This window comes from Staurois parvus, unplaced genomic scaffold (assembly GCF_062004578.1).
Source record: "Staurois parvus isolate SC_StPar_1 unplaced genomic scaffold, SC_StPar_1.0 ptg000251l, whole genome shotgun sequence".
Taxonomy (NCBI): domain Eukaryota; kingdom Metazoa; phylum Chordata; class Amphibia; order Anura; family Ranidae; genus Staurois; species Staurois parvus.
Window position 1 is genome coordinate 3,407,379 of NW_028318047.1, and position 26,530 is coordinate 3,433,908.

General features: G+C 42.2%; 1 protein-coding gene across 2 annotated transcripts in view; it reads left to right on the forward strand.

Annotated features, from left to right (window-relative positions):
• Nucleotides 1–1,691: 1,691 nt before the first annotated feature.
• ITPRID2 (ITPR interacting domain containing 2) overlaps nucleotides 1,692–26,530 on the forward strand; it is a 124,172-nt gene continuing 99,333 nt past the window's right edge. For both annotated transcript variants that reach the window (XM_089680835.1, XM_089680836.1), the window contains exons 1-2: nucleotides 1,692–2,103; nucleotides 25,856–25,901. In XM_089680835.1, coding sequence (XP_089536961.1) covers nucleotides 1,932–2,103; nucleotides 25,856–25,901 — 218 coding nt within the window. In that variant the 5' untranslated portion in view covers nucleotides 1,692–1,931. The remainder of the gene's footprint in view (nucleotides 2,104–25,855; nucleotides 25,902–26,530) is intronic.

The window sequence follows — 26,530 nt, forward strand, 5'->3', positions numbered from 1 at the left end:
TCCATGCTCCATATGGCACACAGAGGCACACAACAGAAAGGCTGAGTCACTTTTTCACCATTTTAACTGGTTGCTGGTATGATTTCTATATTGTCAGCACCTGGTAACTGATACGGGTTATTTTATTATAAATTACATATTATCACACACTTGGAATGCAATTATTTCTTCTTCTTTGAGAAGGTGCCAATAATTTTGTCCAGTCCATTTTTGTGGTTTTGTATGGAATGTGTCAGATTTGGCTTTTTGTTTCTCCACTTTTTTGTGTCATACCAATACAAACAAACGAAATAAACATGAGAATGCCTAAACATTTGTAATTACAACAATTTTCTGTGTGAAGTGGTGTATTATCTTACAGAAATGCAAGGGTGCCAGCAGGGGTGGACTGACAACTCATGGGGCCCCGGGGCAATAGAGGATCATGGGGCCCCTGTGTCCTTGCCCAAACTCAAAAAAGCCTATGAAAAAAGTACCAGGGGCATCTCATGGGGCCTCCTACTGACCCCAGGCCCTCGGTGAGTGCCCGAGTTTTCAAATGGTCAGTCCGCCCCGGGTGCCAGTATTGTTGGCCAAGACTGTACATATTATATTGGGACAATGTGTCCGTGCCAATAGACATCAGTAGGACTGTCATGAGGATGCATGGAACACCAGTACATCTCTGAGTAGGTGAACACGGCCCTGCACAGACACACGGTATTGTACACACCGTATGAATTAGACCTAACCCTAAGTTCACAACTAAGAATTTTCTGCAGCGTTTTGCAGAAATGCAGTATAGTCCATTTAACATGATTTCCTATGGGACATGTTCACACCTGTACATTTTCACCCGCTGTGTTTTTTGGAAAGGGTCGAGAACTTTTTTGAATGCAAAAAGTTGCGTTTTTGTTTTTATAGACTTCAGTGGAAACGCTGCAGAAAAGCATGTATTGCGTTTTTGCCGCGGTTTGCATTTTAAATCTGCCTAGCAACAAGAAAAGTAAAAAAAAAAAAGAATAAATCCTGCAAACCTTGTCAAAAACGCAATGCAGAAATGGCTCAAAGGGAGGCTATAAACCCTGTCTCCTAGTGGGGAGATTTTCCCTCACTTCCTGACCTATAGCTGCAACAGGAAGTCAGAGGAAATTCCTGGTAGTTGCTTCTATTGGAAGATTCTTCCATTTCTGTTTTGGTAACCGGTTTAATTCTACGTGATAGTTTTCACCAGGACATATAGAGAGGGTGAATCTCCCCAAGGCTTGGTTCACATCTGTGCAGATGGTTCTGCTGTAGGGCCCACAGAAATACCCGCAGCTGCACCACCCACACAGAGGAATGCGTACTGAAAACCTTGGTTCCCACACGGACTGCGATTTCCTGAGTAGTGCAGGGACATGGGAGTCCATTGAATGGGCTCTCTTCTCCACGCAAATCGCACAGATGCAAACCAGGGGTAATGGGGACACAGACAACAATAAAACTGGACAGGGGTTCTAATCCTCCTCTGCCTTAGCCAAAAGTATAAAAAAAGGTTTTATTGGAATACTTTGATACTGTAATGGAGGTATCAGTGACAGAGGGATGTCTGGCTGTGTGAGGTACCACAAGAGGACGCCCCTCACAGCTCACACAACCGGGGTGTCTCGGAGGGACGAGCACCACCCAGCGGCAGGAAGGGAGGAGTGCACGTCCGGAGGGAGGCCGGGGATGCGGCCGTCCTATAAGCAGGGAAGGGAAACGGTGGGGAGAATGTAGTGAGCTGAGCTCTATAACAAAGTAACTTTCGCAGTCATGGAGTGAGCGGAGTGTGAGAAGCCCGGGCTGTCCCGAGGTCGGTGTGCGGACTGGAGGGGCGGGGACAGTGCTGACCGGGCGGACTTGTCTTCTTCTTGGTCCGCAGGTCGGGTGAGGAGTTGAGGCGGACGCAGAGCCCCGGGGAGCTCAGCATGGACGAGACGCTCCTGGAGGAGGCTCAGGCCAGGGAATTGGTGGCCAAGAAGAGGATGGCCTGGGCCAAAAGCCGAGATTCCTGGCAGGCGTCCGAGGCGGCAGACCAGGTCCCGGGGGAGAGCGGCACCATCCCCTCCACCGGGCAGGACAAGCCGCGGGAGCGAGCAGGTTAGTACCGGGGGGACCTATGGGGGGCAGCAGAGGAAACTACCCAGTACATCCTGCCCCATGTCATGGCTGCCCTATCTCATTACATACAACCTGATGGTCGCCATACATGGATCAATCACTGGGGTCACCACCTGACCCTACACAGATCAGTCACATCATTCAGTGGATGATTGGTACAGTACTATGGTTGGGTCTAGAGATTGATTACCCATCACTACCTGATCATCTATGGTGGCCATACATGTACCTGTCCCACCCGATCTAAAGTCAGCCATGCATGGATCAATCACTGGGGTGACCACCTGACCCTACACAGATCGGTCTCATCATTCAGTGGGTGATTGGTACAGTACTATGGTTGGGTCCAGAGGCTGATTACCCATCACTACCTGATTATCTATGGTGGCCATACATGTACCTATCCCACCCAATCTAAAGTCAGCCATGCATGGATCAATCACAGGGGTCACCACTCATGATCACCTGACCCTACACAGATCAATCTCATCGTTCAGTGGATGATTGGTACAGTACTATGGTTGGGTCCAGAGATTGATTACCCACCACTACCTGATCATCTATGGTGGCCATACATGTACTTTTCCTACCCGATCTATGTTCGGCCACACATGGATCAATCACTGGGGTGACCGCCTGACCTTACACAGATCGGTCTCATCGTTCAGTAGATGATTGGTACAGTACTATGGTTGGGTCCGAAGAATAGCTATCACCACCTGATCATCTATGGTGGCCATACATGTACCTGTCCCACCCGATCTAAAGTCAGCCATACATGGATGAATCACAGGGCTCACTACCTATGACCCCCTGACCCTACACAGATCAATCTCATACTGGTTGATTGGTACAGTACTATGGTTGAGTTTAGAGAATAACGATCACATCCTGATCATTTGTGGTGACCATACGTGTACCTATTCCACCCAATCCAAAGCCGGCCATACATGGGTCAAAGCCGGTTCAGCAGGTACAGCCCAAATTTTGATCCATGTATGGGCAGGCTGGTTACACAGGAGTCGATCTACTGATCATCTTCTGTACAACTACCCTATTGGGTTTTTCCTGATTGATCAGTTTTGCAGATTCTAGCCAACAACAATGATCTGTGTATTCTGACGGTGAGGAAAGACTCCTTGCAGTGAGAATACAACAACTCAGCGGTAAGGATTCCCCCATCCATATCAGGAGTGTGGATGGGGGAATTGCGTCATTTTCTTTTCATTCAAACTGCTGGTTGAACAAAAAAAGACTAATGTATGGGCAGCCTTACATCAGATGCACTGATCAGTAAACAGTCTGGTTCAATACTATGACCAAATCAATACCTGATCATGTGGAGGTCACACACTTGCCTATCAATACCCGGTCTTACACATGATTCATTGATCAGTGAGCAGTCTGGTTCAATACTATGGTCAAATCTAGAGATCTCTTAATACCCATTAGTACCTGATTATACACATATCAATTTCTTTGTGTAATGAACCGATCCATTCAATATTATGGTTGAGTCCAGAGATTGATTACCTATTACTACCTGATCTTACATGGGTTTCATTGAACAGTCTGGTTCAGTATTATGGTCAAATCCAGAGGTTGTTAAATACTTATCAGTACCTGATCTTATGGTGGCCATACTACGTACTTATCAGTACCTGATCTTATGGTGGCCATACTACGTACTTATCAGTACCTGATCTTATGGCGGCCTTACACGTACTTACCAATACCTGATCTTATGTTGGCCATACACGTACTTATCAATACCTGATCTTATGGTGGCCATACACGTACTTATCAATACCTGATCTTATGGTGGCCATACACGTACTTATCAATACCTGATCTTATGGTGGCCATACACGTACTTATCAATACCTGAGCTTATGGTGGCCATACACGTGCTTATCAATACCTGATCTTATGGTGGCCATGCATGTACTTATCAGTACCTGATCTTATGGTGGCCATGCATGTACTTATCAGTACCTGATCTTATGGTGGCCATGCATGTACTTATCAGTACCTGATCTTATGGTGGCCATGCATGTACTTATCAGTACCTGATCTTATGGTGGCCATACATGTACTTATCAGTACCTGATCTTACACATGATTCATTGGTCAGTCTTGATAAGTTCAATACAATGTTTAAATCTAGAGGTCATTGCCTGTCACTACCTGATCTTACACATATCAATCTCAATGTTCAGTGCACCAATCCATTCAATAATATGGTTTAGTCCAGAGATCATTGATTATCTACCACTACCCAATCATGTGGTGGCTTTACACACACCTATCGCTTTCTGACCTTACACATGATCCATTGATCAGTGAACGGTCTGGTTCAATGCTATGGTCAAACCTAGAGACCATAGACCCATCACTACCTGATCTTACACATATCAATTTTGTTCTTCGATGAACCAATTGGTTCAATATTATGTTCAAGTCCACAGATTGGTTACCTATCATTAACTGATCTTACATATTGTTCACTGAGCTGTCTGGTTCAATATTATGGTCATATAGCACAGTAGCTAAATGGTTAGCACTTCCGCCTGGCAGTACTAGGGTCGTCGATTCGAATCCCAGCCACGGCACCACCTGCCTGGAGTTTGCATGTTCTCCCTGTGCCTGCGTGATTTCTTCCGGGTACTCCGGTTTCCTCCCACACTCCAAAGACATGCTGGTAGGTGAATTGGCTCCTGTCTAAATTGGCCCTAGTATGTGTATGTATGAATGTGAGTTAGGGACCTTAGATTGTACGCCCCTTGAGGGTTAGGGACTGATGTGAATGTACAATATATATGCATAAAGCGTTGTGTAAATGGACGGCACTATATAAGTACCTGAAATAAATAAATATCTAGAGGTTGTTCAATACTTCTCAATACCCGATCTTATGGTGACCATGCACATACCTATCACTATCTGATCTTACACATGATTCATTCATCAGTGATAAGTCTATGGTCAAATCTAAAGATCGATGAATACCCATCACTACCTGATCTTACACGTATCATTGTTCAGTGAACTGATTGTTCAGTATTAAGCCTAGTATACATGATCAGAAAATCGTATGGGGGAAAAATACCGCTTTCGAACTGATCGTACAATATTGTGATTGTTAGTGCACAACTTTCGTCCAAAATTATCCGAAGGTTCAAGCACGAAAATGTTTCTCGTATAATACCAGATCGTACGATGTTCATTTATTCCGTACAGTTCTCATCCGAAAATAAAATGCATTACATCACTTTCTAATTTTTATCCTATCATACAAGAATTTTCGTAACTTTAACCTCTTCACTTTCGATATTAGACTAGCATGCAACATAAAAACGGCCCATAATTCATCCGATATTCACATTGTGTGCACGGGGCCTTATGGTTGAGTCCAGAGATTGATTACCTCATCTTATATGTGGTTCATTGAACAGTCTGGGTCAAATCCAGAGGTTGGTGAATACTTCTCAATACCTGATCTTATCAATACCAATAAGAGTCTGGTTCAGTACTGTGGTCAAATCTAGAGATTGTTGAATACCCATTGACACCTGATCTATCGCATATCAATCTCTCTGTTTAATGAACTGTTTGATTCAATATTGTCATTGCGTCCAGAGATTGATTACCTATCACTAGCTCAAATTACATGTGATTCATTGATAAGTGAACAGACTGGTTCAATACTATGGTCAAACCCAGAGGTTGCTGAATACTTATCACTTCCTGATCTCATGTTGGCCATACGTAAAATGATTTTTTTTTATTTACGATTGTGTACTCAATCGATTTTGTTTTTGTCGGGGATCAAAACGCAATCAGAAGAGCAAAAGGGATCAAATGATGCATCATACACCTAACTTTAACAATAGATCTACTTTCCTGTGATTGAAATTTCTGCCCATACCCACCAGAAAAGTGTGTGTTTGTGTTTTGATTAGATCATTGCATGTTTGGCCAATATTGCACGTATCACTGTCATTGTCCAATGATCAGTCTGATTCAATATACTGGTCAAATGCTTTTTACTTCTCAATCTTGTATGTATCAATTTCATTGTTCAGTTTTGTGGTTGAATCCTCACTCCCTGATTTAATCATTAAAAGCTTATTGTCCAATGAACAGACAGTATTCTGGTCAAATCTATAGATTGTTAAATGCTTTTTACTACCTGATCTTCTATGTGTCAGTCTCATTGTTCAGTGCTGTGATTGAAACCAGAGACTGTTGAATCGTATTACAGCCTGATCTTCCTTTTAACAGTCGCATCGTCCATTGAACATTCTAGTTCAATATCACATCTAGTGCTTGTAGAATACCTATCACTACCTGATCTTGCATGTATCAATTCCCATTGTTCGGTGGATCACTATTGTGGTTGAATCTGTCATCATAGCAGTAGTAGAATAGTAGGCTGATTTCACACTGATCCGCTTTTGGTGTGTTCTTCAGTTAAGAAAAGCAGAAGAAAACTGGTCCATTGCGCTTAAACAAAATCCAGCTTGCTGCATTTTGTGTGCATGTTTTTGTTCTGGTAAAAAAAAAATGCTTCAGAAATGCATCCCTCCATTGAAACAAATGGAAACCACATCAAAAACACAACGCACCTGTGGGAAGTTTTCAATCCCCGGTTTACAGAATCACATGACAAGGGAACTTGCATTATACTCAGTGATGTCCCTCTAATCAACTCAGCACAGTGCGAATTTTAGAAAAGGTTCCTGGTGGATTTTGGTTTGATTTCAGCCCCAAAGACTTCTATGTTCTCACAGAAGTCCCATCAGCATAGATAAGAAGCATTCCTATGACTTTGGATGAGTGTTTTTAACCCTCACCTCTCCTCCCTGGACATCCTTCATCAATGGATTTTGATCCAGCTGCAATTTTGGAGCCTTCCTTTGATCGATCACAGGATCAAAACTGCTTCAGTAAAAACCTAGATTTTGGGCAGCAAAGGTGAGAGGAGAGAAGTGAGGTTTAAAAAAACAGATAAAACAAAACACTGATCCATCAAAGTAATAGGAATGTTTCTTATCTATGTTAATGCTACTTCTTTGAGAGAAGAGAAGTCTCTGAGGCTGAAATCACACTGAAGTCGGAATATCATTTGATTTCTCTTGTCATGCAGTTCTGTGAACACAGGCTTGAGAACTTCTAAATTTGCAATGAAGTCTCATCAAAGCTGCATCAATAGTTGCACTGGAAATTGTAAGCAAATCGCATTAGAATAGTGCAGGGGTGTGGAAATTTTTGAAAAAAACTACTTGTCCAGGGACTAAATCAGGGTCCCAATCTACTTGTCCCTCATGACGATCTACTTGTCCAGATACATTTTTTTTTTTTTTACCTAAACCATATTTAAATTGGAGGTGATTTTATGAATGTCTGGGGCTTTTGTAAAACAAAAGGGGCTTTATGGTGACTTAAACCTGTAATAATTTTAACATTGCATTGTTAATCTTCTCCTCCCCTCCCTGCCTGTCTGCAGCACCGCACCCGGGGACTAGCAGGGAGGGGAGAGACCTTGCAGTGTAACAAGCACCGATTGGGTGCTCCTCCGGAAAGGAGAGTGTCAGGCTTATCCTTTATCCCTTTCACTGCTAAAGCCATTTTTTTTGCACACATTTAAAAAATCATTTTAGATCTGAAGTTTTTGCTCTCCTCCCTCCTCTCTACCCACTGGTACTCCCTGAACAGGTCCCAGGGCCGCAGATTGGCAAGTGGAGCCCGTGAGACCTAGCGGGCAGGGCAGCAGTTTGTGGACGGGCGGGCTGCGGCGACGAGTGGAACTGTAGTGGGCTGTGTGGAAGCGATCGGGTGGCAGCACTGCTGCCCAAATGCTTCTACCTGACAGGTGAGCTCTGCTGCTTTCCCGCAGCAGGACTAAAGGTTAAAAGAAACTACCTGCCCGGTACCCAGAACTGCATGTCCCAGGTGTCGGGCGACACAAATTGAACATCCCAGAAGTAATGTGGGGAAAGTGCCACACAAATGCGGCTAAAATGCATAAAAATCGCATTGTGCATTGCTTTACATTTGATGCAACATGGGGAAAAAGTGGTGAAATGCACATGGTGTTTTGATGTGTTTTTTTAGACCAAGCAGTGTGAAAGTAGCTTTAAAGCTGGCCATACATGCTTATGCCTGTGGGCTGAATGAAAGGAATCTTGCAGATTCCTGTACAGCATGAATGGACAAATCTCTCACTGCAGGCCATTGTTTTCTGACAGATGGCACTGAACAGGTACTCTGATTGTGAGGCTGAGAATTTTCTGCCTGGCTCATTCAACAAAAGTCGACTGGGGTGGTTCCGACAGGACAAAGTTTAGACAATTTAGTTGGTATTTTTGGAAATTTGATGTGCGTATGGTGAGCTTTAGTGATGCCCTTTTACAAGTTATCTAAGTTATCCAAAATTAAGGGACAGTTCACACCTGAATCACACAGACTGTGCAACTCAGTGCAATTTTTGGGCTGAGAACAAATTGGATTGCACCAAAAGTAGTGCATGCAATACTTTTCAGAAGCTCGCTGCACTGGATCGATCTGGTGCAGAGAAATGCACTGCGTATGCAATCTGCGTTTTGGGTGGCGTTAGGATCATATACCTGCAGCAGATCACACACCTGTTGGGGTTGATTTACTAAAGGCAAATATACTGTGCACTGCTCCAGCGCTTAGTAAATTAGGTAAAGTGTCACTTTCAAAGAATACCCAATCACATGAAAGGAAATAAAACACAGCATCTTTGCTTGCACATGATTGGATGTTAGAAAGTAGCAGAGCTTCCTCTCAGATCTAGAGCAATGACACGTGCAGTGCACAGACTATTTGCCTTTTAAGGTGGTGTGGGAAATTCATTTTGATCGTGGTGTGAATGAGCCCTCAAGCTTTTGGGATAAAATAGATCCCTTTGTCAGACTTTATACATTTCTGCAATCCACAGATTTATACAGAGTTACCAGGAAGCGCCTTCACATTTTTAAAGATACAACTCCGTTTTCTTGAAGCACTTGATGGTAGAGGCCCTTGTAGGGGTTCAGAGTTTAGAGGTGTCATTGGGGTAACTAACTCACAGATCAGGAGTCCAGGCACAGCTCTCACCTCAGATGACAGTCCTTTTTGAAATGTTCATAGAAGAAAAGTTTTTTTTTTTTATTTTCCCCAATACTTGCATTGCATTCCTGCTCCTTGTAACTCTATGAATAAATCTGTGGGTTTCTGGACCATTTATCAGAAATGTATATACCCTGATGAGGGAATAGAGTTAACTTGAAAGCTACCTGCCTGCTCAGTGTTCTGTTGAATGTACACTGAGCTGCTCATGTGCATTTCTTAAACTTCAAACCTTCTGATTGGTCAGATCTAGTGATTTGAATAATTATCACCACCTTGTCTTATACATATCACTGTTGGATGACTCGACCATTTCAATCCTACAATCAAATCTAGTCAATTTTGTTTAGTTTTCAATATTTGATTTACTTTTGACCTATTTTGATGGGTCAAATTTAATAGCAAAAGTGACTGGGAAATTCTAAGTTTTCAGCCGAATGTATGGGGCATGGAGCGATCATGCATCAACAATTTAGACTGATCTGAAAACTGTACATTTTTTTAATTTTTTTGTTTCTACATGTTCCAATGAGTGACGATAGAATAGAGGGGATTAAAGGCTTTTATAGGGCTTTTGTTGTCAAGCCCTCCTTTTTTTTTGTATTTGAATACAGCACTGCTCACATGCATGCTTTTGAATACAGATGGGTGTGTTTGACCTGTTTTTGCTTACACTGGAAATGCATTGCAGTAGGATGTGTTTTGGTCCAAGAATACACAATGCATGTCAAACACGGCTTCAGAATGGTCACCCACACTACACCAATGAAGTGAGTTGGAATGTGCAGAAGTGGGCTTCAAACCCAGGAAAATGTCCATCTTCAGGGATTATAATGAAGGCACATACTGGTGTTGCATGAAAAATCAATGTTTATATGGTTCATGTGCTGGTATGGCAATCTCTCAGTAGCTGGTAATTCAAACCTGTGTGTTTGTTGTGATGTGTTGTTGTTTTTTTTTTTTTTTTTTTTTTTGTGTGGATATTTGCTCTGAGTAGTTTATTTTTGTTACTAATAGTTCAGGATGCTGATTTAATATTTTTAACCAAATAACATCATACTGCTCTGTGTTCAATCCTGGCATCTTGTGCACTCAGGAGGCACAGTTACAGCTTCCAGCCCCACGTTTAGGACCCAATGCAATCAGGGATGTATGCCTGGAAAACAGAATACTAATGGTCTGGGGATATGACCTTGAAAGTGTACAGCCCTAAACTCAGTACAGCATTCAGTGGCAGTCTACATCATGTATACCAACCTGTCATAGATTTGGACAGCCTGCAAGCAGCAGGGCTGGACACTGCACCTGTGCCTCTGGGCTCAGGAACTTGGTGGGATTGGATGCACACAGGATAAGCTCTCAGTATACATGGTTCCTTAATGTTCCTGTCTCTCCAGCCTAAAGCAATTGCATTAGTGTGCTCTGTACAAATCTATTACATAATTCACACTGATACATGCCAGGTGCTCTTAGTAGTGTGGCAGCAGTTCCGGAATTGTTTATACTGGATACTTTTATCCCAAAATGATTTGTCAGACGCTTTATGTTCCTTCATAAATTATGTAGACCGATGATGTGACCCGCTGCACATCTACCCCTGAAATTTAGCGGCATTTAATAGTTATTCCTTTAATACTCTAGTTATAGGTATTTGATCCGATGCAATGTTTTTCATTGTATGGGGAGGAAAAAAAAACAAAAGGACCAACTTATCTCTCTAAATGGGGAAGAGCTAAGGAAAAAACACACATGCAAAATAAAGCTATCGTAGAGTACAAACCATGATCAGTCTAACCCCTGACATAAAAGAGAGCATGGAGTTTTTTAAAGCCAGCCATAAATGGATCGCGATTTTGGCAGGTTCAGCATGGACTGGCCGAATTTCAAACCATGTATTGACAGTGTGTTTGTACTGAAGTCAATCTACCCAATTGACTTCTGTATAACTGCCCTTTTGGAAAATTTCAGCTTGAACAGTGCTACCAGCAGCACTGATCTGTGTCTGATGGCAGGGAAGGCTTCCCTTTCCACCCCCCCCCCCCAAAGTCTGTGTCACAGGAAAATGGATTGGTGAAAACTGCATTGTTTAAGTGGGTATAAAGGTTCAGCCTTATTTGTTTAAAAAAAATGTCACAGTTACCTGCTCTATGAAATGGTTTTGCACAGAGCAGGCCTGCTTTTCCTCTTCTCAGGTTCCCCACTGGCATTTCTGGCCCCTTCCTCCTGCTGAGTGCTCCCAGAGCAAGCTGCTTGCTCTGGGGCACTCATGCATGCTTGCTCTCAAGCTGCCTCCTCCCTGGCTGTGATTGACAGCAGTGAGAGCCAATGGCTCCCGCTGTTGTCTCAGCCAGTGAAGAGAGGGAGAGACCCGGGATCGGGCTCAGGTATTAGGGGGACTATGGGGTGGAGCTGAAGGTATAAAACCTTCAGCCTTTGCAACCACTTAAAAAGCTTCCCAACTGCCCTATAGCAGAACCACTGCTACAGGGCAGCAGAGGTGTGCAAAATCACGTGTGTGTATATGTGTATGTGTAAAATATATATAATGTATGTGTGTGAATTTGCATTTTCGGGGTGTGTGTGTGTGTGTGTGTGTGTGTGTGTGTGTGTGTATAAACGGCACTGGTCTCTCTCCTGCCAGCAGTAACATGCTGCTGTGTACTTCTGAAATACACAGTAGCATGTTTACATAGTAAAAAAACAGCACACAGTTAACCCTTTGATCACCCCAGATGTTAACACCTTGCTGCCCAATGTCAGTACAGTGTCAGTGTTTTTGTTATTAGCACTGATCACTGTATTAGTATCATTGGGATGTCAATGGCATTTAGTCAATTTCCCCTGAGTGTCAGTATGCCCACCGCAGTCCCGCTATAAGTCGCTGATCACTACTGTTCCTAGTATAAAAAAACAATTCCAGTGTATGTATGTATGTGTATATATTATATATATATATATATTTTTTTTTTTTTTATAAATGAGTACAAAGATGTACAGTATCTCACAGAAGTGAGTAACCCACTCACATTTTTGTAAATATTTTATTCTATCTTTTCATGTGACAACACTGAAGAAATGACACTTTGCTACAATGTGACGTAGTGAGTGTACAGCTTGTATAACATGTAAATTTGCTGTCCCCTCAAAGCAACTCAACACACAGCCATTAATGTCTAAACCGCTGACAACAAAAGTGAGTACACCTCTAAGTGAAAATGTCCAAATTGGGCCCAAAGTGTCAATATTTTGTGTGGCCACCATTATCAAAAATAAATTATCAACCTTCAGAAGACTGAATTAAAAAACACCATGAAAATATCAACTAGACAGTACTTCACTTCCACGGATGGCGTTTTCTGGCCACACACAACCTGGCTGCAGCTGATTGACCAGCTACCATGTGGTCATAGCACAGAGTGCTGTTGCTTTAGAAAAATTTAGCTCATCAGAATAAGCCTTACTTCTTCTTCTTCCCTTTTTTTTTTTTTTTTTTTTTAACGCACAGCTAAAAACTGAAATAGCAGAGTATGTTAAAAAGGATACTAGTGCTCTATCTAGTGGTTAGATAAAAGATTGCAAACGTGCAATATTTTATGTGTATCAGACTAGTCAAAAAACAGAATATATTCATTATTTTTAGTGTAAATAAAAGATGTATACACAAGTTAAAATACAATCTCTGTTACAATTAGAAACTGTTGCTACAAGAATCTGCTACATAGATGGCATTCTCCGGCACCAGTGATTTCACTGTTTTTTCTGTTGTCATTTTCTGTAGGTTGCAGATGTTCTTCCCCTGAATTATTTGGCGAAGATTTGAGCTGTTTGTTTGTCCTGGCTCAGATGATTTTGTCCCTTGACAATTCTCCTTGATTCCATTGTACATTGCGATGTAATTATGCAGGACAATCTTGTGTGCTTACAGAAACAGGCTGGTGTAGTAGTTAGTGTGACACGGAGCAATTAGAGAACAGAATTACAGGACTGACTGACTGTCTGACGTAGACAGATGTAATAAGGTCATTGAGGCAAAGTGTACGGAAGTGGATTGCAACATGTTTCGACTAGTCCAATGACTCAGTGTAGTTTGTGAGTATCTAGCAGCGTGGGGAGAGCTGACACACAAGGGCTTGTCTGAGAATTCAGGAGCCGGGTGCAGTAGTCATAGCAACAAAGCAGAAAATTGTGGGTACTGTCAGTCAGGCGGCTTCTGTACCGCTATTGTGAATGGTAGAGTGGTATTAGTGAGAGATTCCTGGTCCTCTTCACACACAAAATAGACGCTTCATCTGATAATGATCAAGTAATTAGACAAGCTTGGTTGCTCTTCTACTCTGGTTTGTCTGACTGTATGCTGGCAGGCACAGTCGGAATCAATGTAAAAATGAAAAAAATCATAATTTTGAATATATGTGTAAGGTCATTTAGGCTCGCTGAAATGGAAACTTGTCATACTTGGGGCCCACTTACATCTTTACACTGTTCTACTATATGGTAGAATGCATGGTAACTGACAATCATGCACAAATTCTGCTGCAGTGCCATGCAGTTTGCACTGTTACAGTAGTAGGCAGTGCTCTAGCATTAATTACTATTAGTGGTACGTTGCATGGGAAGAAAAACGGTAATGTGCATGTTTTGGGCCATTAAGGTGGTTGCCTATCCATTAAAAATGAAAGGCTGCCCTGAAGAGAAGCTGAGTTCTGGAAACCGTATCCAAAAAAAGAGGCAGACGGCTGATCTTCCTCGTTACTGACCCACTATGCCTTGTTCTGAATGGTGTCTGTATGTGGAGGCACTCGTCTTTGTAAAGGCACAGGGCTCTGCTTCCTTAAAGTGATACAAAACTTTTTTTTTTTTTATTTGTTTTTTGTTTTTTCTTCTTGTTATTCATGTTCTTACCTGCTCTGACCAGTGGTTTTGTACACAGCAGCCCTGATCCTCCTCCTCTTGGGTCCCCCGCTGGCTCTCCTGGCCCCTCCCTCCTGTTGGGTGCCCCTATAGCAAACCGCCTACTATGGGGGCACCCAAGCAGGCACGCTTCCGAGCCACAGCTCTGTGTGTCCTTTCACACACAGCTATGGCTCAGCCTTGCCCCCTCCCTCTCCTGATTGGCTCACAGTCTGTGATTGACAGCAATGGGAGCCAATGGCTCTTGCTGTTGCAGCAGCCAATCAGGAGTGAGAGTCCCCGGAGAACTGAGGCTCTCATAGACATCGCTGAATCGGGATGGGGCTCTGGTAAGTGTTAGGGGTGCTGCTACACGCAGAGGGGGTTTTTCCTTTATGCATAGAATGCATGAAGGTAAATAACCTTGAGCCTTTAGAACGTCTTTAAGCCACCAGCAAGGAGGTGGTGCTGTGGGTAGCACAGTTGTGACTTCACCAAATCTCATTCCAAAGCTCTTGAGATTCAGCCAGAAGCAGCAGTGCCTAAAGCTTTGTACACACAATGAGATTATTGGACGAATGATTGTCCGTGTGTGTTGTTGTGTTTTTTTTTTTTTTTGCTTCCTTTCTATTTTTAAAATGAAGTGATTTCTAAAGTTACAAAAAAACTTGTATAACAGAATAAAATTTTGGAAGGAAGTGATGTACTACTGTATTGTATTTTCGAACAAAAACTGTATTGATTTACCGAAAATTGTGCGAAAAAAATTTTCATGCTTGTCCCATCAGATAAATTTGCACAATCTGTCTTAATCAGCTCTTGAAAGCTGTGTACTAACTATCAGATTATCGTATGGTCCCTTCAAAAGTGGTATTTATCCTCTGATTTTCTGATCGTGTGTATGGGCTTTAAAACTGGGTATAGATCAGTAGAATTTCGAAAATTTCTAGGAAAAGAATGTTCTAAGAAATTTCCTTTTTGGTTTTCTATTTATTATTGGGGGTCAAATCGATGTTCGATTTTTGACTGCAGTGATGAGAAAATTTAAAAGAGCAGGGTGGAAATTCTCAAAATAATGATTTTTGAACAATTATCTTTGGTGTTCGTTTTGGTAAAGTCCATTCATTCCATAATCAAATATTAAAAGCAAAGAAGATCTTTTGACAGTGGAATGTTCTGAGAACTTTCACACAAATTTTCCTAGAAAATTCTATCCACCTGTGGCTTTAAATCTCACACTATAGATTTTGACACTTCATGGCTGTAGGCACGGGAGTGCTTAGGCCCTCTTGCATACCTGGAAGTGCACTTCTATTTTTAAGAAGGATTTCTAGACAAAGGTAAATCTTTCAAGGTACTGCTTAACCACTTGCCTAGAGGGTGCACTTTTACCCCCTTCCTACCCAGGCCAATTTTTAACTTTCAGTGCTGTCACACTTTGACAATTGCGCGGTCATGCAACACTGTACTCCATGTGAAGTTTTTATAATATTTTTTTTCACAGAAATAGAGGTTCCTTTGGGTGGTATTTAATCACCACTGGGTTTTCTGTGTTTTTTTTTTTTTTTTTGCACTGTAAACGAAAGATCGAAAGTTTTGCAAAATTTTATAATCGAAAGAAACTTTTTTTTTTTTTTCAAACGGGTAATTTTTTTCTCCGTCACTGATGAGAGGCACTGGTGGGTATTGATGAGGAGGCACTGAAGAGGCTGTACTGATGGGCAGCACTGCTTGGCACTTTTGGGACTGCACTGATAATCAGGGCATTAACCGGCAAGCGTATTTACATGGTGATCAATGGTGATTGGACACCGCTGATCACGTGTTAAAAGGCCGCTGTGATTGGCTTTTTTACCGTGTCATGTGATCAGCTGTGTCCAAAGGACACAGCGATCACAGAGTGTCGGGTGCGTTCTGGAAGATTGTCCTATGATGTCCTCCCAGAAGTGGAGGACCGCACTGTAGCTGTCATTCGTCTATAGCGTGGTCAAGAAGTAGAACCTTGTCTGTTTTTTTTGTTTTTTTTTTCCCATTTTGGATAGAGCAAGGAAGGGTTATAACCCCTGTCAGATTTTTTTTTTTGTCCCATTGCGAAGATTTCCCTTAACTTCCTGTCCCATAGCCAAGGCAGAAGTGAGGGGTAATAAGGGAATTCCTTGGGGACCCCCTGGTCATCAGAACTATTGTCCCCATTGAAAGATTCCTCCTTTCTTACTTTTCTGGGGACAACCCAAAATTTGGGTTTTATTTATTTTTTTTTTACTTTCAATTATAATGGTAAGCAGGACAAATGGGGAGGGTGAATCTCCATAACAGGCACATAGACAGCAATAAAAACTGACAGCAATACTTTAAAGTGGAAGTTTACTCACTTTTTTTTTGGTTTCCTTTTTTTCTTGCTTCTACCCCCACCCTTCAAAACAAATGATATTTTTGCAATTTTCTGGAGTCAGATGATCCATTTTTCAGTGGAGCACAACCAACACTTCATCCTTTCTGGCCTATGCCAGAATGACGTCCTCCCCTGTCCGATGTCACGGATCCCATGAGGCTTCAGGGCTGCTTGTAAACTAATGCACATGCTCAGTGAAGCGTCCTCAGGAGGCTGGCTGCTAAGACCTAGAGAGACACCCAGCTCACACTCACAATGCATGTTGGCAATGTACCAGCAAGTGTATTGGAGCGTATCGGATCATCTCCCTGTCAGCATCCTACAACTACTTCCGATCTCTGCTGAAGCACTCACCTTGTATCAGATACCATCACTTCCTCTCCTTCATCAGACTTGGGAACCAACACCTATGCATGCTACCATACTACGCCTGCATACTCTGGAGTATAGTACTGTGCATAGGAGGCAGCTCCCATGGCTGATGCAGGATAGAAAGTGATGATCTTTTTAATGAGGCGAGTGTTTCAGCAGAGATTGGCACTAGCTGTGGGATGCTGACAGATGATTTGATACGCTCCAATAAGCTTGCTGGTATAGTGCTAATGTGCACTAAAATAATGTGGGATTTTACCTTTTTATATTTTTTATTTTTCTTATATACAGATGTTACATGAGGATTAGGTATAAGGATTTAGTGACGCATGATGCAGATAGAAAAGTGAAACTAGAAGACTAATAGAGTGAATAAAGTTGTGACTGCATGTCTTGAAAAAGTGAGGCAAAGGAGAGGAAGAGTGCAATGTAATCTGTGGATAGAGGTGCACTGGTGTGTCAGGTGATAAAACTCTTCATATCAGGAGGAATTAAAGGACTTTATGTGCACATGGTGGTAGATACATTCTGAAGTGCTGAGTGACCTGTTTAATAACACAGTGTTTATTGAGGTTTGATTTGTGGTGGAGATTTGTTGCTTTGTAAGCACGCTGTATAGCTAAATGGTGCTTAAAGCAGAGGTCCACTCAAAAGTGGAAGCTCTGCTTGTTTGCCTCCCCCCTTCCTCCTCCCTCCACTGCTATATTTGGCACCTTTTTAGGGGAGGTGGGAGCGGATACCTGTTTTTGGCCCCCCTCCTTCCTCCCGCAGTCTCCTTCACAGGTTCCAAAAGACTGCCAGACCAATCAGAATGCGCAGTCTGACTCACGCATGCGCAGTGGGCACCCGACTGTGAAGCCGCAAGCTGTCACAGCCTGGTGCCCAAAGTTGTGGGAGAGAAGAGGGAGGGGAGGGATGGTGCGGGTGAGCACATTGCTGGATCCTGGCACAGGTAAGTGTGTGTTTTTTTAAAAGGCAGCAGCTACAGTTTTTGTAGCTGCTGACTTTTAATGAACACAAAACTGACTGGAACTCCACTTTAAGGCATATTGGGTTTATGGCAGCTGGATGATGGTGTGTGGTTTTATAGGTATTTCAGTGGTAGGGGTCATTCACATTTTCGGGGGTTATATTAGATGTAGCAGCGGGGGGTTACATTTGTTGTGTGGGTTAATATTCACCACAGAGTGGGGAGATTTATACAATTTGTTGGGGTCAGGATAACTGCCAGGGAACTAGCTGTTTTAAAAGCAATGCTAGCCTGTCATGACAAGTTTATTTTAGCCATTGTTGTGACTGGTCTAGAAGATAAATGCTGAAATTTGATTGGTTTACTGCTTTCTATAGTTTTGCTATCTGTAGGAAGGAGCCGAGTATTTGTGTACATTCCAAGCACTTGAACAAGGTTCTCTTGATGTTGATACTGATATTTCTGCTTATACATTTCATCTGGTTGTTTTTCCTCTATAATGCGGCTTGATTGTTTTATCGTGTGTGGTGTACTTTGACTTGAACTTTTATTCTTCCTGTGAATAGGTTTAGCGATTTTTGGATAAGAACAGATTCTAGAAAGAAAACCCCACAGGAATGTTATGCAACCTTAACTGTTGAATTCACTTTAGACTGTGTAAGCCTCTGACTTGTGACTTCCCCTACCTCCCTCCCCCTGTTCTTTTTCTGTGGTTTTATGCAGGTTTATATAAACACGATCCAGTACATGGACTGTACAGCACCTTGCATTGGCTGGTTGTCTGATGCTTCCATACAATGTGAGTTGATGAGACACAGGTCACCTTTAGAAGAGGCCCTATATATACTGTCTTTGTGTTTGTTTTCTCCTACCATATGCTTGGTTACTTTCCCCTCTTTTAAAAAAAATAGGCCTGGAGTTTGCTATACATGGGACAAGAACATTATATATTCCGTATCATGTTGGCATACCCCATTGTTGGTGTCAGTGGGAGGAATAGTGCCCTGTCTTTGGTGTCATTGAAAGGATTAGTGCCTCAAGGGCCAGAAAAAGGCAAGCAAAGGGACACTTTTGGCCCTCAACCACTCACACAAATATGGGGCACCATTGCTCCCACTGACGCCGACAATGGGGCACCATTGCTCCCACTGACTCCGACGATGGGGCACCCTTGCTCCTACTGACACCAATTATGTACCTTTTTTTTTTTTTTTTATTTTCCTCCCATGGGCCTGTCTGGCACCCTAAACCTTGAAGCGCAATTAAATGTCCCTTTGTTTCGAGAGTTTGGAGACCCCTGGTTTAGATGAAAGCATATTCATGTGTTATAATGGCCCAGTCAAAGTCCAGACCTTAATCCAATTAAGAATCTGTGACAAGACTTGAAAATTGCTGTTCACAGACGCTCTCCATCCAATCTGACAGAGCTTGAGCTATTTTTCAAAGATGACCGGGCAGATATGTCACCCTCCTGGATGTGCAAAGCTGGTAGAGACATCCTCAAAAAGACTTGCAGCTGTAATTGCAGTGAAAGGTGGTTCTACAAAGTATTGACTCAGGGGGGTTGCGTACAAATGCACGCCACACTTTTCAGATATTTGTAAAAGATTCTGAAAATCATTTATCATTTTCCTTCCACTTCACAATTATTTGCCACTTTGTTTTGGTCTTTCACATAAAATCCCAATTAAATAAATTTACGTTTTTGGTTGTAACATGACAAACTGTGGAAAATTGCAAGGGGTATGAATATTTTTTCAAGGCACTGTAATTATTCCACTGTGTTCTCATCCACATATAAAAGCAGGAATTTGGTCCCATTATACAAAATTTGTTGCTGCTTTGAAAAATTCTGGCCTTTCTGGTCTATCTAGTTGGGTGCCCTGGACTTGTTTCTATCCTGCAGAAAGTTGCACTTAAATATAGAGGTTCAGTAAGTAGTTCTCATGCAGACACTCATGTCTGAGTGTAACCAAATTCCCCACTGAATATGAGAATGGAGTTTACAAATGTCCCGCTACGATAACATTCATGTGATTTGTGTATGCAAACAGCACTGTTTTGTGGTCGAGTTCAGCTTGGCAGGAAGAATAGCAGCTGAGGTCATTACAATGTGTTTAGGACAAGTCTAAAGTTTTTTTTCTTGTTTTGTTTTTTTTTGTGTTTTTTTGTTTTTAGTTTTTTTCCTTTTTTGTTATTAATGTGATTTTTTTTTTTTTTTTTTTTTTTTTTTTTAAATTCTATGAGTGTGTCCATAATACAAAAAAAATAAATACAGTTTTCATACATAGTGCGCACACAGACAGAAGAATGCCATGCAGTGTTCAGTGCCACAAATGTAAATATACAAAAAGGTTCTAAATGTAAATGAACAGGGAGGCCCTATATTTGTAACAGTAGTCTCCCCAGATCATGTGTGTGCTCGGAGCTGTTGGCTTAAGATTTCAGCTGCAAACTGTCACAGGTTGTATATAAATGTTTTCACAAAACTTTTTCACCCAGGATTCAAACATTTTACAACTGAATTCAATTAGAACCTTGTGTGAAGGTGCCCGCTGCTTCCACAGCTTTCATTTAAAAGGCTCTCTTTAAACTTTTTATGTAGAAATTGTGACCTTTTTAAATATCATTTGAAGGAAATTACGTTGTACCATTGGTGGTTAAATTCGATCATTGATCTATAACATTTTATTATATAATATTGGAAATATCAGTCAATATGAATTTTTTTTTCTCCAGCATGTTGGAAATTCATTCTTTGCAAAAAAAATAAGATGATTTTTGTCAAAGTGTATCAGTGCAAACAATTGTTTGTGTATCTTAAAAAAGAAAAGAAAAAAAAAGTGCATTTCCCTCAAATGAGGACAATGGGTTACTTCCCATGTTCCCGTAAGCTACTTTCTATTATATCACCAGTTGTTCCTACTAGTGTCAGCCGTCCAAGCAAGTTCCTGTTCTATGTTGACAATGTGGCCCCGTTCACATTTGGGCTTAGAAGAGTTTCTGCTCACGTTTGCACTACACGCTTGCAGTGTAATTCTTAATGGTACCCCAAATGTGGATAGCAGTCGCACGTAAAACACAGAAAAGTGCACATTGCAAGACACGCTTGTACATGAGCTTGTCTGGCACATTTTTGGAGCAGAGGGGGCGCAGTCAAATGGAACGCGCTACAAAAAACAAAACTTGGGTGCATCGCTCAGATGTGAATGGGGCCTAAGTAAAAATATCTCTGTGCAGAAACATGGTGGACGCCCTAGAGCTTACTTCTCCTGAGTGTATCTCTATGTAGCTGCAGGGTTGTTATTTTACTGAACTGCTGCCTAGTAAACTGCACACACACACGTGTGTGTGTGTGTGTGCGTGCGTGCGTGCGTGCGTGCGTCACGTCTTTCAATCGTACAATATTGTCCTGTGGGGTGCAGGTATTTATCTCCATGCATTGCTGTGGATCCTAGCAATATTGGATCATACGTTTCACTAAAATCTGTACTTTTGATGTCAAAGGTGGACTGCCTGATATTAAACTGGTGTGGTCTGATTTATAAAACAGTGACATATATACCTACTCTGTAAATTTAAATCATGCAGGAGACAGAGTGTACAACAAGTGCTTGTTCTCTGTGTGCAGATTGCAGACCACCACATCAACCGATGTGTGTGTGGGTGGGTTTTTTTTTTTTTTTTTTCTCCCTGTATCCAGGGTATTTTAGTTGCCAAAGTCTAGGTACAGGGCATGATCTGTCAGCAAGACCTCTTCCCATGATGATTTCTTGTTGGATATCTGGATCTGATATAGGTGAAGAAATGTAAAAAATAGTGTACAAATGAATGTAAAATATCCTTAGGGGACCGACTGTGTCAATTGTACTGATCCATTTTGCTGCACATTCACAGATCTCAGATCATATAGGTTGGTCAGCTTTCTTTGCCAGATGCCTATTATAGCTGTTTTGGTAGGGTGCAAATACTGTAACTTTTTTTATAAAATTAAGATTTTGTTCATTTAGTATGATCTAAATCTAGTAGATGTGTAGTTTATGGCTTTCATCTAACACTTGCAGTTCACCTTTTCCAGCAGATGTATACTATACATTCACATCAGTCCTTGCCCTCAAGGAGCTTACAATCGAAGGTCCTACACACCTCAAATGCATGCATTCACACACACACGATATAATTTTTTGAGAGGAGCCATCATGTCTTTAGAATGTAGGAAACAACCAAAATACACAGGAGAAATGCTCACAAGTACAGGGAGCATATGCAAACTGCCTTGGATTTGAACAGGGGACCCCAGTGCTGCAAGGTAGCCATATTTGCAGTTCTCAAACAGCCACATCTCCAGCGCCCCCATCCCACACACACACACACCCATTCACCAGTCATGTGTGCTGTGTCTCAAACCCCCAACACTGATCAGCAAAGTATACAGCCACTCATTACAGCAGTCATTTCTGAATCTTTCTTGTGATCTGCCTGTGTTATCTCTTGTACACTAGCACTTAGACATGAAGAGAGGCCCTATGAGCCAACTAAGCTCTGATGCATGTACGTACATGCTGTATACTGAAAAGAAAAGCCAGTGCTATTAGCAGAATGACCTGGTGATCTCTGTGTGGTCCTGCTGTTTCCTTGTCCAGTTATCAGCTTAGAGCAGTGGTCTCCAAACTGCAACCCGGGGGCGGATGCGGCCCTTTGCTTGCTTTTATCCAGCCCTTGGGGCATAATTCCCCCCACAATTGGCAACAGTAGGGGATGTTTTCCACCACTGACACCAATGATGGGGCAATATTCCTTCCACTGACAGCAATAATGGGGCACCAGTCCTCCCACTGACGCCAACGATGGGGGGGGGGCACTAGTCCTCCCACTGACGCCAACGATGGGGGGGGGGCACTAGTCCTCCCACTGACGCCAACGATGGGGGGGGGCGGGCACTAGTCCTCCCACTGACGCCAACGATGGGGGGGGGCGGGCACTAGTCCTCCCACTGACGCCAACGATGGGGGGGGGCGGGCACTAGTCCTCCCACTGACGCGAACGATGGGGGGGGGCGGGCACTAGTCCTCCCACTGACGCCAACGATGGGGGGGGGCACTAGTCCTCCCACTGACGCCAACGATGGGGGGGGGCACTAGTCCTCCCACTGACGCCAACGATGGGGGGGGGGGCACTAGTCCTCCCACTGACGCCAACGATGGGGGGGGGCACTAGTCCTCCCACTGACGCCAACGATGGGGGGGGGGCACTAGTCCTCCCACTGACGCCAACGATGGGACACTATATCTCCTGTTAATACCAATGATGAAGCATTGTTTACTCCCACTGATGCCAGAACATTTTTCTTCTCCCACTGGCCACAGTCTGGCCCCCCTAAAGTCTGAAGGACACTAAATTGGCCCTTCGGTTATAAAGTTTGGAGACCCCTGGCTTAGAGTATGTGTGTGTTTTGTTGTGGATTTTTTTTGTTTTTTTTTTTACTCTCGTGTCTTGACCAAGCAGTGCTGCTGAATTGGGGGTGAAGAACCTGGCTGTGTTTTCTGGCAGTTATGCTTGAATCACAGGATGGTTTTGCACAGAATTATAAATCTTTTGGCATGTAGAACAGGTTTTTGTTGTTTTCAGTAAGGTGTTGGGAATTCTAGCACTTTAAGGCCTCATGCCCACTTGAGCTAAAAAATGCTGGCGTCTGAGCTTTTTTCTTTTCTTTGTTTTTGTTTTTATGTTGGGCTGTGTGTCCATTGACACTATTGGCGTTTAGAGGCAGAAACAAAATTACTAGTTCATTCAAGAGAGGAGCATCTTGGCAGAAATACATGCCTGACGCATGTAGATAACACTAGGTGCTTTTAGCACTTGAGCGATTTTCCAGAATATTAATTTCAACACCCAAGTGGTTGACGTGCCTAAACGTCTGAAAAATGTGGTTTTTAGTACTGCTTTTGAAGCTGCTTTTCTCCTGCAAGAAAAGCTCTTAGAAGAGCCCCAATGTGTACGAAGCCTTACAGTGTAATGTCTTTACTAGAAGTACATCATGAAAAGCCAGCTTGGTCAAAATGTCATCTACCTGTGTGTTTTGGACACAGCCTAAGAAAAAGACCATTGAGACTGAGAACAACTAGAGATACACCGTTGGTTTTGCAGATCATCTGATTGTGATCCAGGTCTGTTACCAGGAACATGAGGTCATATATGTAACATCAAAGGGGGTAGTACAGCATTCTCTGCTAATCCTCTTGCTATAAGTGACTTGAATTGCACAATTATGTGATCTTTTTTTAGAGTTGTAGCACATAAGGTTGGATAAATCTCCTCAGTCTCAGGAGTGTATTTTTTATTGGTTACCCAGTGATCTCTTTCAGGAGCAAAAATGAGCATTTTTATTCCCTTTTTTATGTGCTTTTAACATCATACAGAGTGTTTAATTTGTAACACACTCTAAGCGCATGCAGTGTAGTGAGCTTGTCCGTAGAGTGAAATAAATGACTGCCTAATCGAAGTCTGTAATCTAATCTTTCCCTTAGTTGTGGAATGGTTTTCTAAGTTTACTCCAGTTGTGTGAAAGGTTCAGTTTGTGGACAAGGGTAGACGAGGCCTGCCCTCTAGTGCCCTAATGATATCCAGGTCTTCACCCAGCTGTATTGTGTGATTTTCCTGATCATTTTCTTTTTGTACACGCACATACATATTGCATAAGTGTGTTTTTCACATGTAAAGCATTTTGTTTCCTAAGCTTTTATCCTGTCACTCTCAAATTACTTGGTTTCTGCTTTCTTCAGTAGACACAACATACACAACCTAGAGACATAACATTTACCACTGGCCAAGAGATGCGCATGTAAACGCCAAAACAAAAAACGAATATATATTTCAGTGAATCAGTCCTTTCATATAAAAAAACAAAACAAGTGTAGATATCGCATCAAAGAACATGTTCAGAAAATAAAGCCTACTATGAGCTGAATGTCAGAGCGTCATTGGTCGGTTCAAGAGAAAGCGGCTGACATTCGGTCCGTGTGTATGGCAATCTGTTCGAGAGAAGCATGACCAAACAAGGTATGCTGAACAGGGCTCTCAGCCAATGGCTAAGAGTGTAGACTGGAGTGTTTTGGCAGGGGGACAATCCCCCTGTCAGAACACCATAGCACAGCAGGGGAGATCGCCGCACTAACGTTGGATAGTTCGTACAGCGGCTCCTCCTGACCTGTCAGATTGGTTTTTTGTTTTTTTTTTTTTTTTTCAGCCTGCTGGGTTGAAATTTTTAAGAAAAAAAAAATAGTAGTGTGTACCAGGCTTTAAGAAAATACTTGTTCATCTTGCTAGAAATGAGTTGTCCTTTTTCATTTCCTGTGAGCTGAAAAGACTACTAATCTCCCCATGCCACATGTAATGGAGAGGAGCAAATGCAGACATGTTTAAGTCCTGTACACACAGGCCCTATATTGTTAGGTTCAACAGAAATCGGACGATATTCGGCCGGTATCAATACCAGCCTGTCCGACAGAAGCTGGCCGTTTGGAAAACCAGCATCTGCATCCAATCAGTACTGGCAGTGAAGTTGGGGGACAGGAAGTATGTCACGTGCGGGATTATTAATAGGTTAAAATAAAGGGAGAAAAGCCTGTTCTAATAATAATAATAATAATAATAAAAAAAAAAGACCCCACATCTAAGGACTGGCAAGCTGCAATATTACTTTTTTGGTGGGGGGTCCTGATTTGCCTAAAAAAGCAATAATCTATGTGATACCTTTTGTGAAGTTACTTCTATACATAGTATATTGCAAAGATCAATAACATAGTGTACATAAAGCAAGTTCTGTTGATGCATGTGATAAATAGAAACCTTTTTTATAACGATGGGCAAAGCATGGTTATTGCTTTCTATAGTCTGGAACACATTTTATAGTGATGAATAGATGTAAAATGTTTCTTTTTACAATCTAATGCATTTGTTTATTTTTACAGGAAATATTCCCAATGAAAAGATAGCTATATGGCTGAAAGACTGCAGGTAAGGAAATTATATTAAATTTTTTCATGGTGTATTTTATTTAAATAAAAAAATGTTCCTTTTATGATCAACTAATTAAAGCAAGCCTGTCCCCAAAAAAAAGAAAAAACCCAAACTCATTCCCTACATTTCTGTGCTCAGCAGCACCACATTACTGATTCCACAGACACCTGCGATGTGTGAGGTGTCGCAGGAGGCCGGGGAAGGGAGGGGGTTAGGCAAACTGATGTAATTCTGGTAATTGGGGACGTGCAAGCGGGTATCTGTCACAAAGGGGTACTCTCTCCCTAAAGAAGGAAACAAATTGAACTTGAGACCGAACAGAGGAAGGGGATGAGTGGCACTTTCACTTTTGAGTGAAGGTCCGCTTTAAGCTCTGTTTTTCATGATATTGCCAAAGTGTGTCTTTTTTGCAGCATATTGGTCAGCTTGTGACCGAGCCAGGGAGATTCTGATTTGCTAACATGATACATCTTTTCTTGGGCTGAGGTCAGATAGCCAGTTATGCCACTAGCAATCCTGCCACTGGTGATCTGTCTAAATCACCCTTGGCAGGATCACAAAGAGGCTGCCTGTTTGTCTGTAGCTGAGGCAGCCAGATGTTGTTGCTCCCATCCCTAATGCTCGAA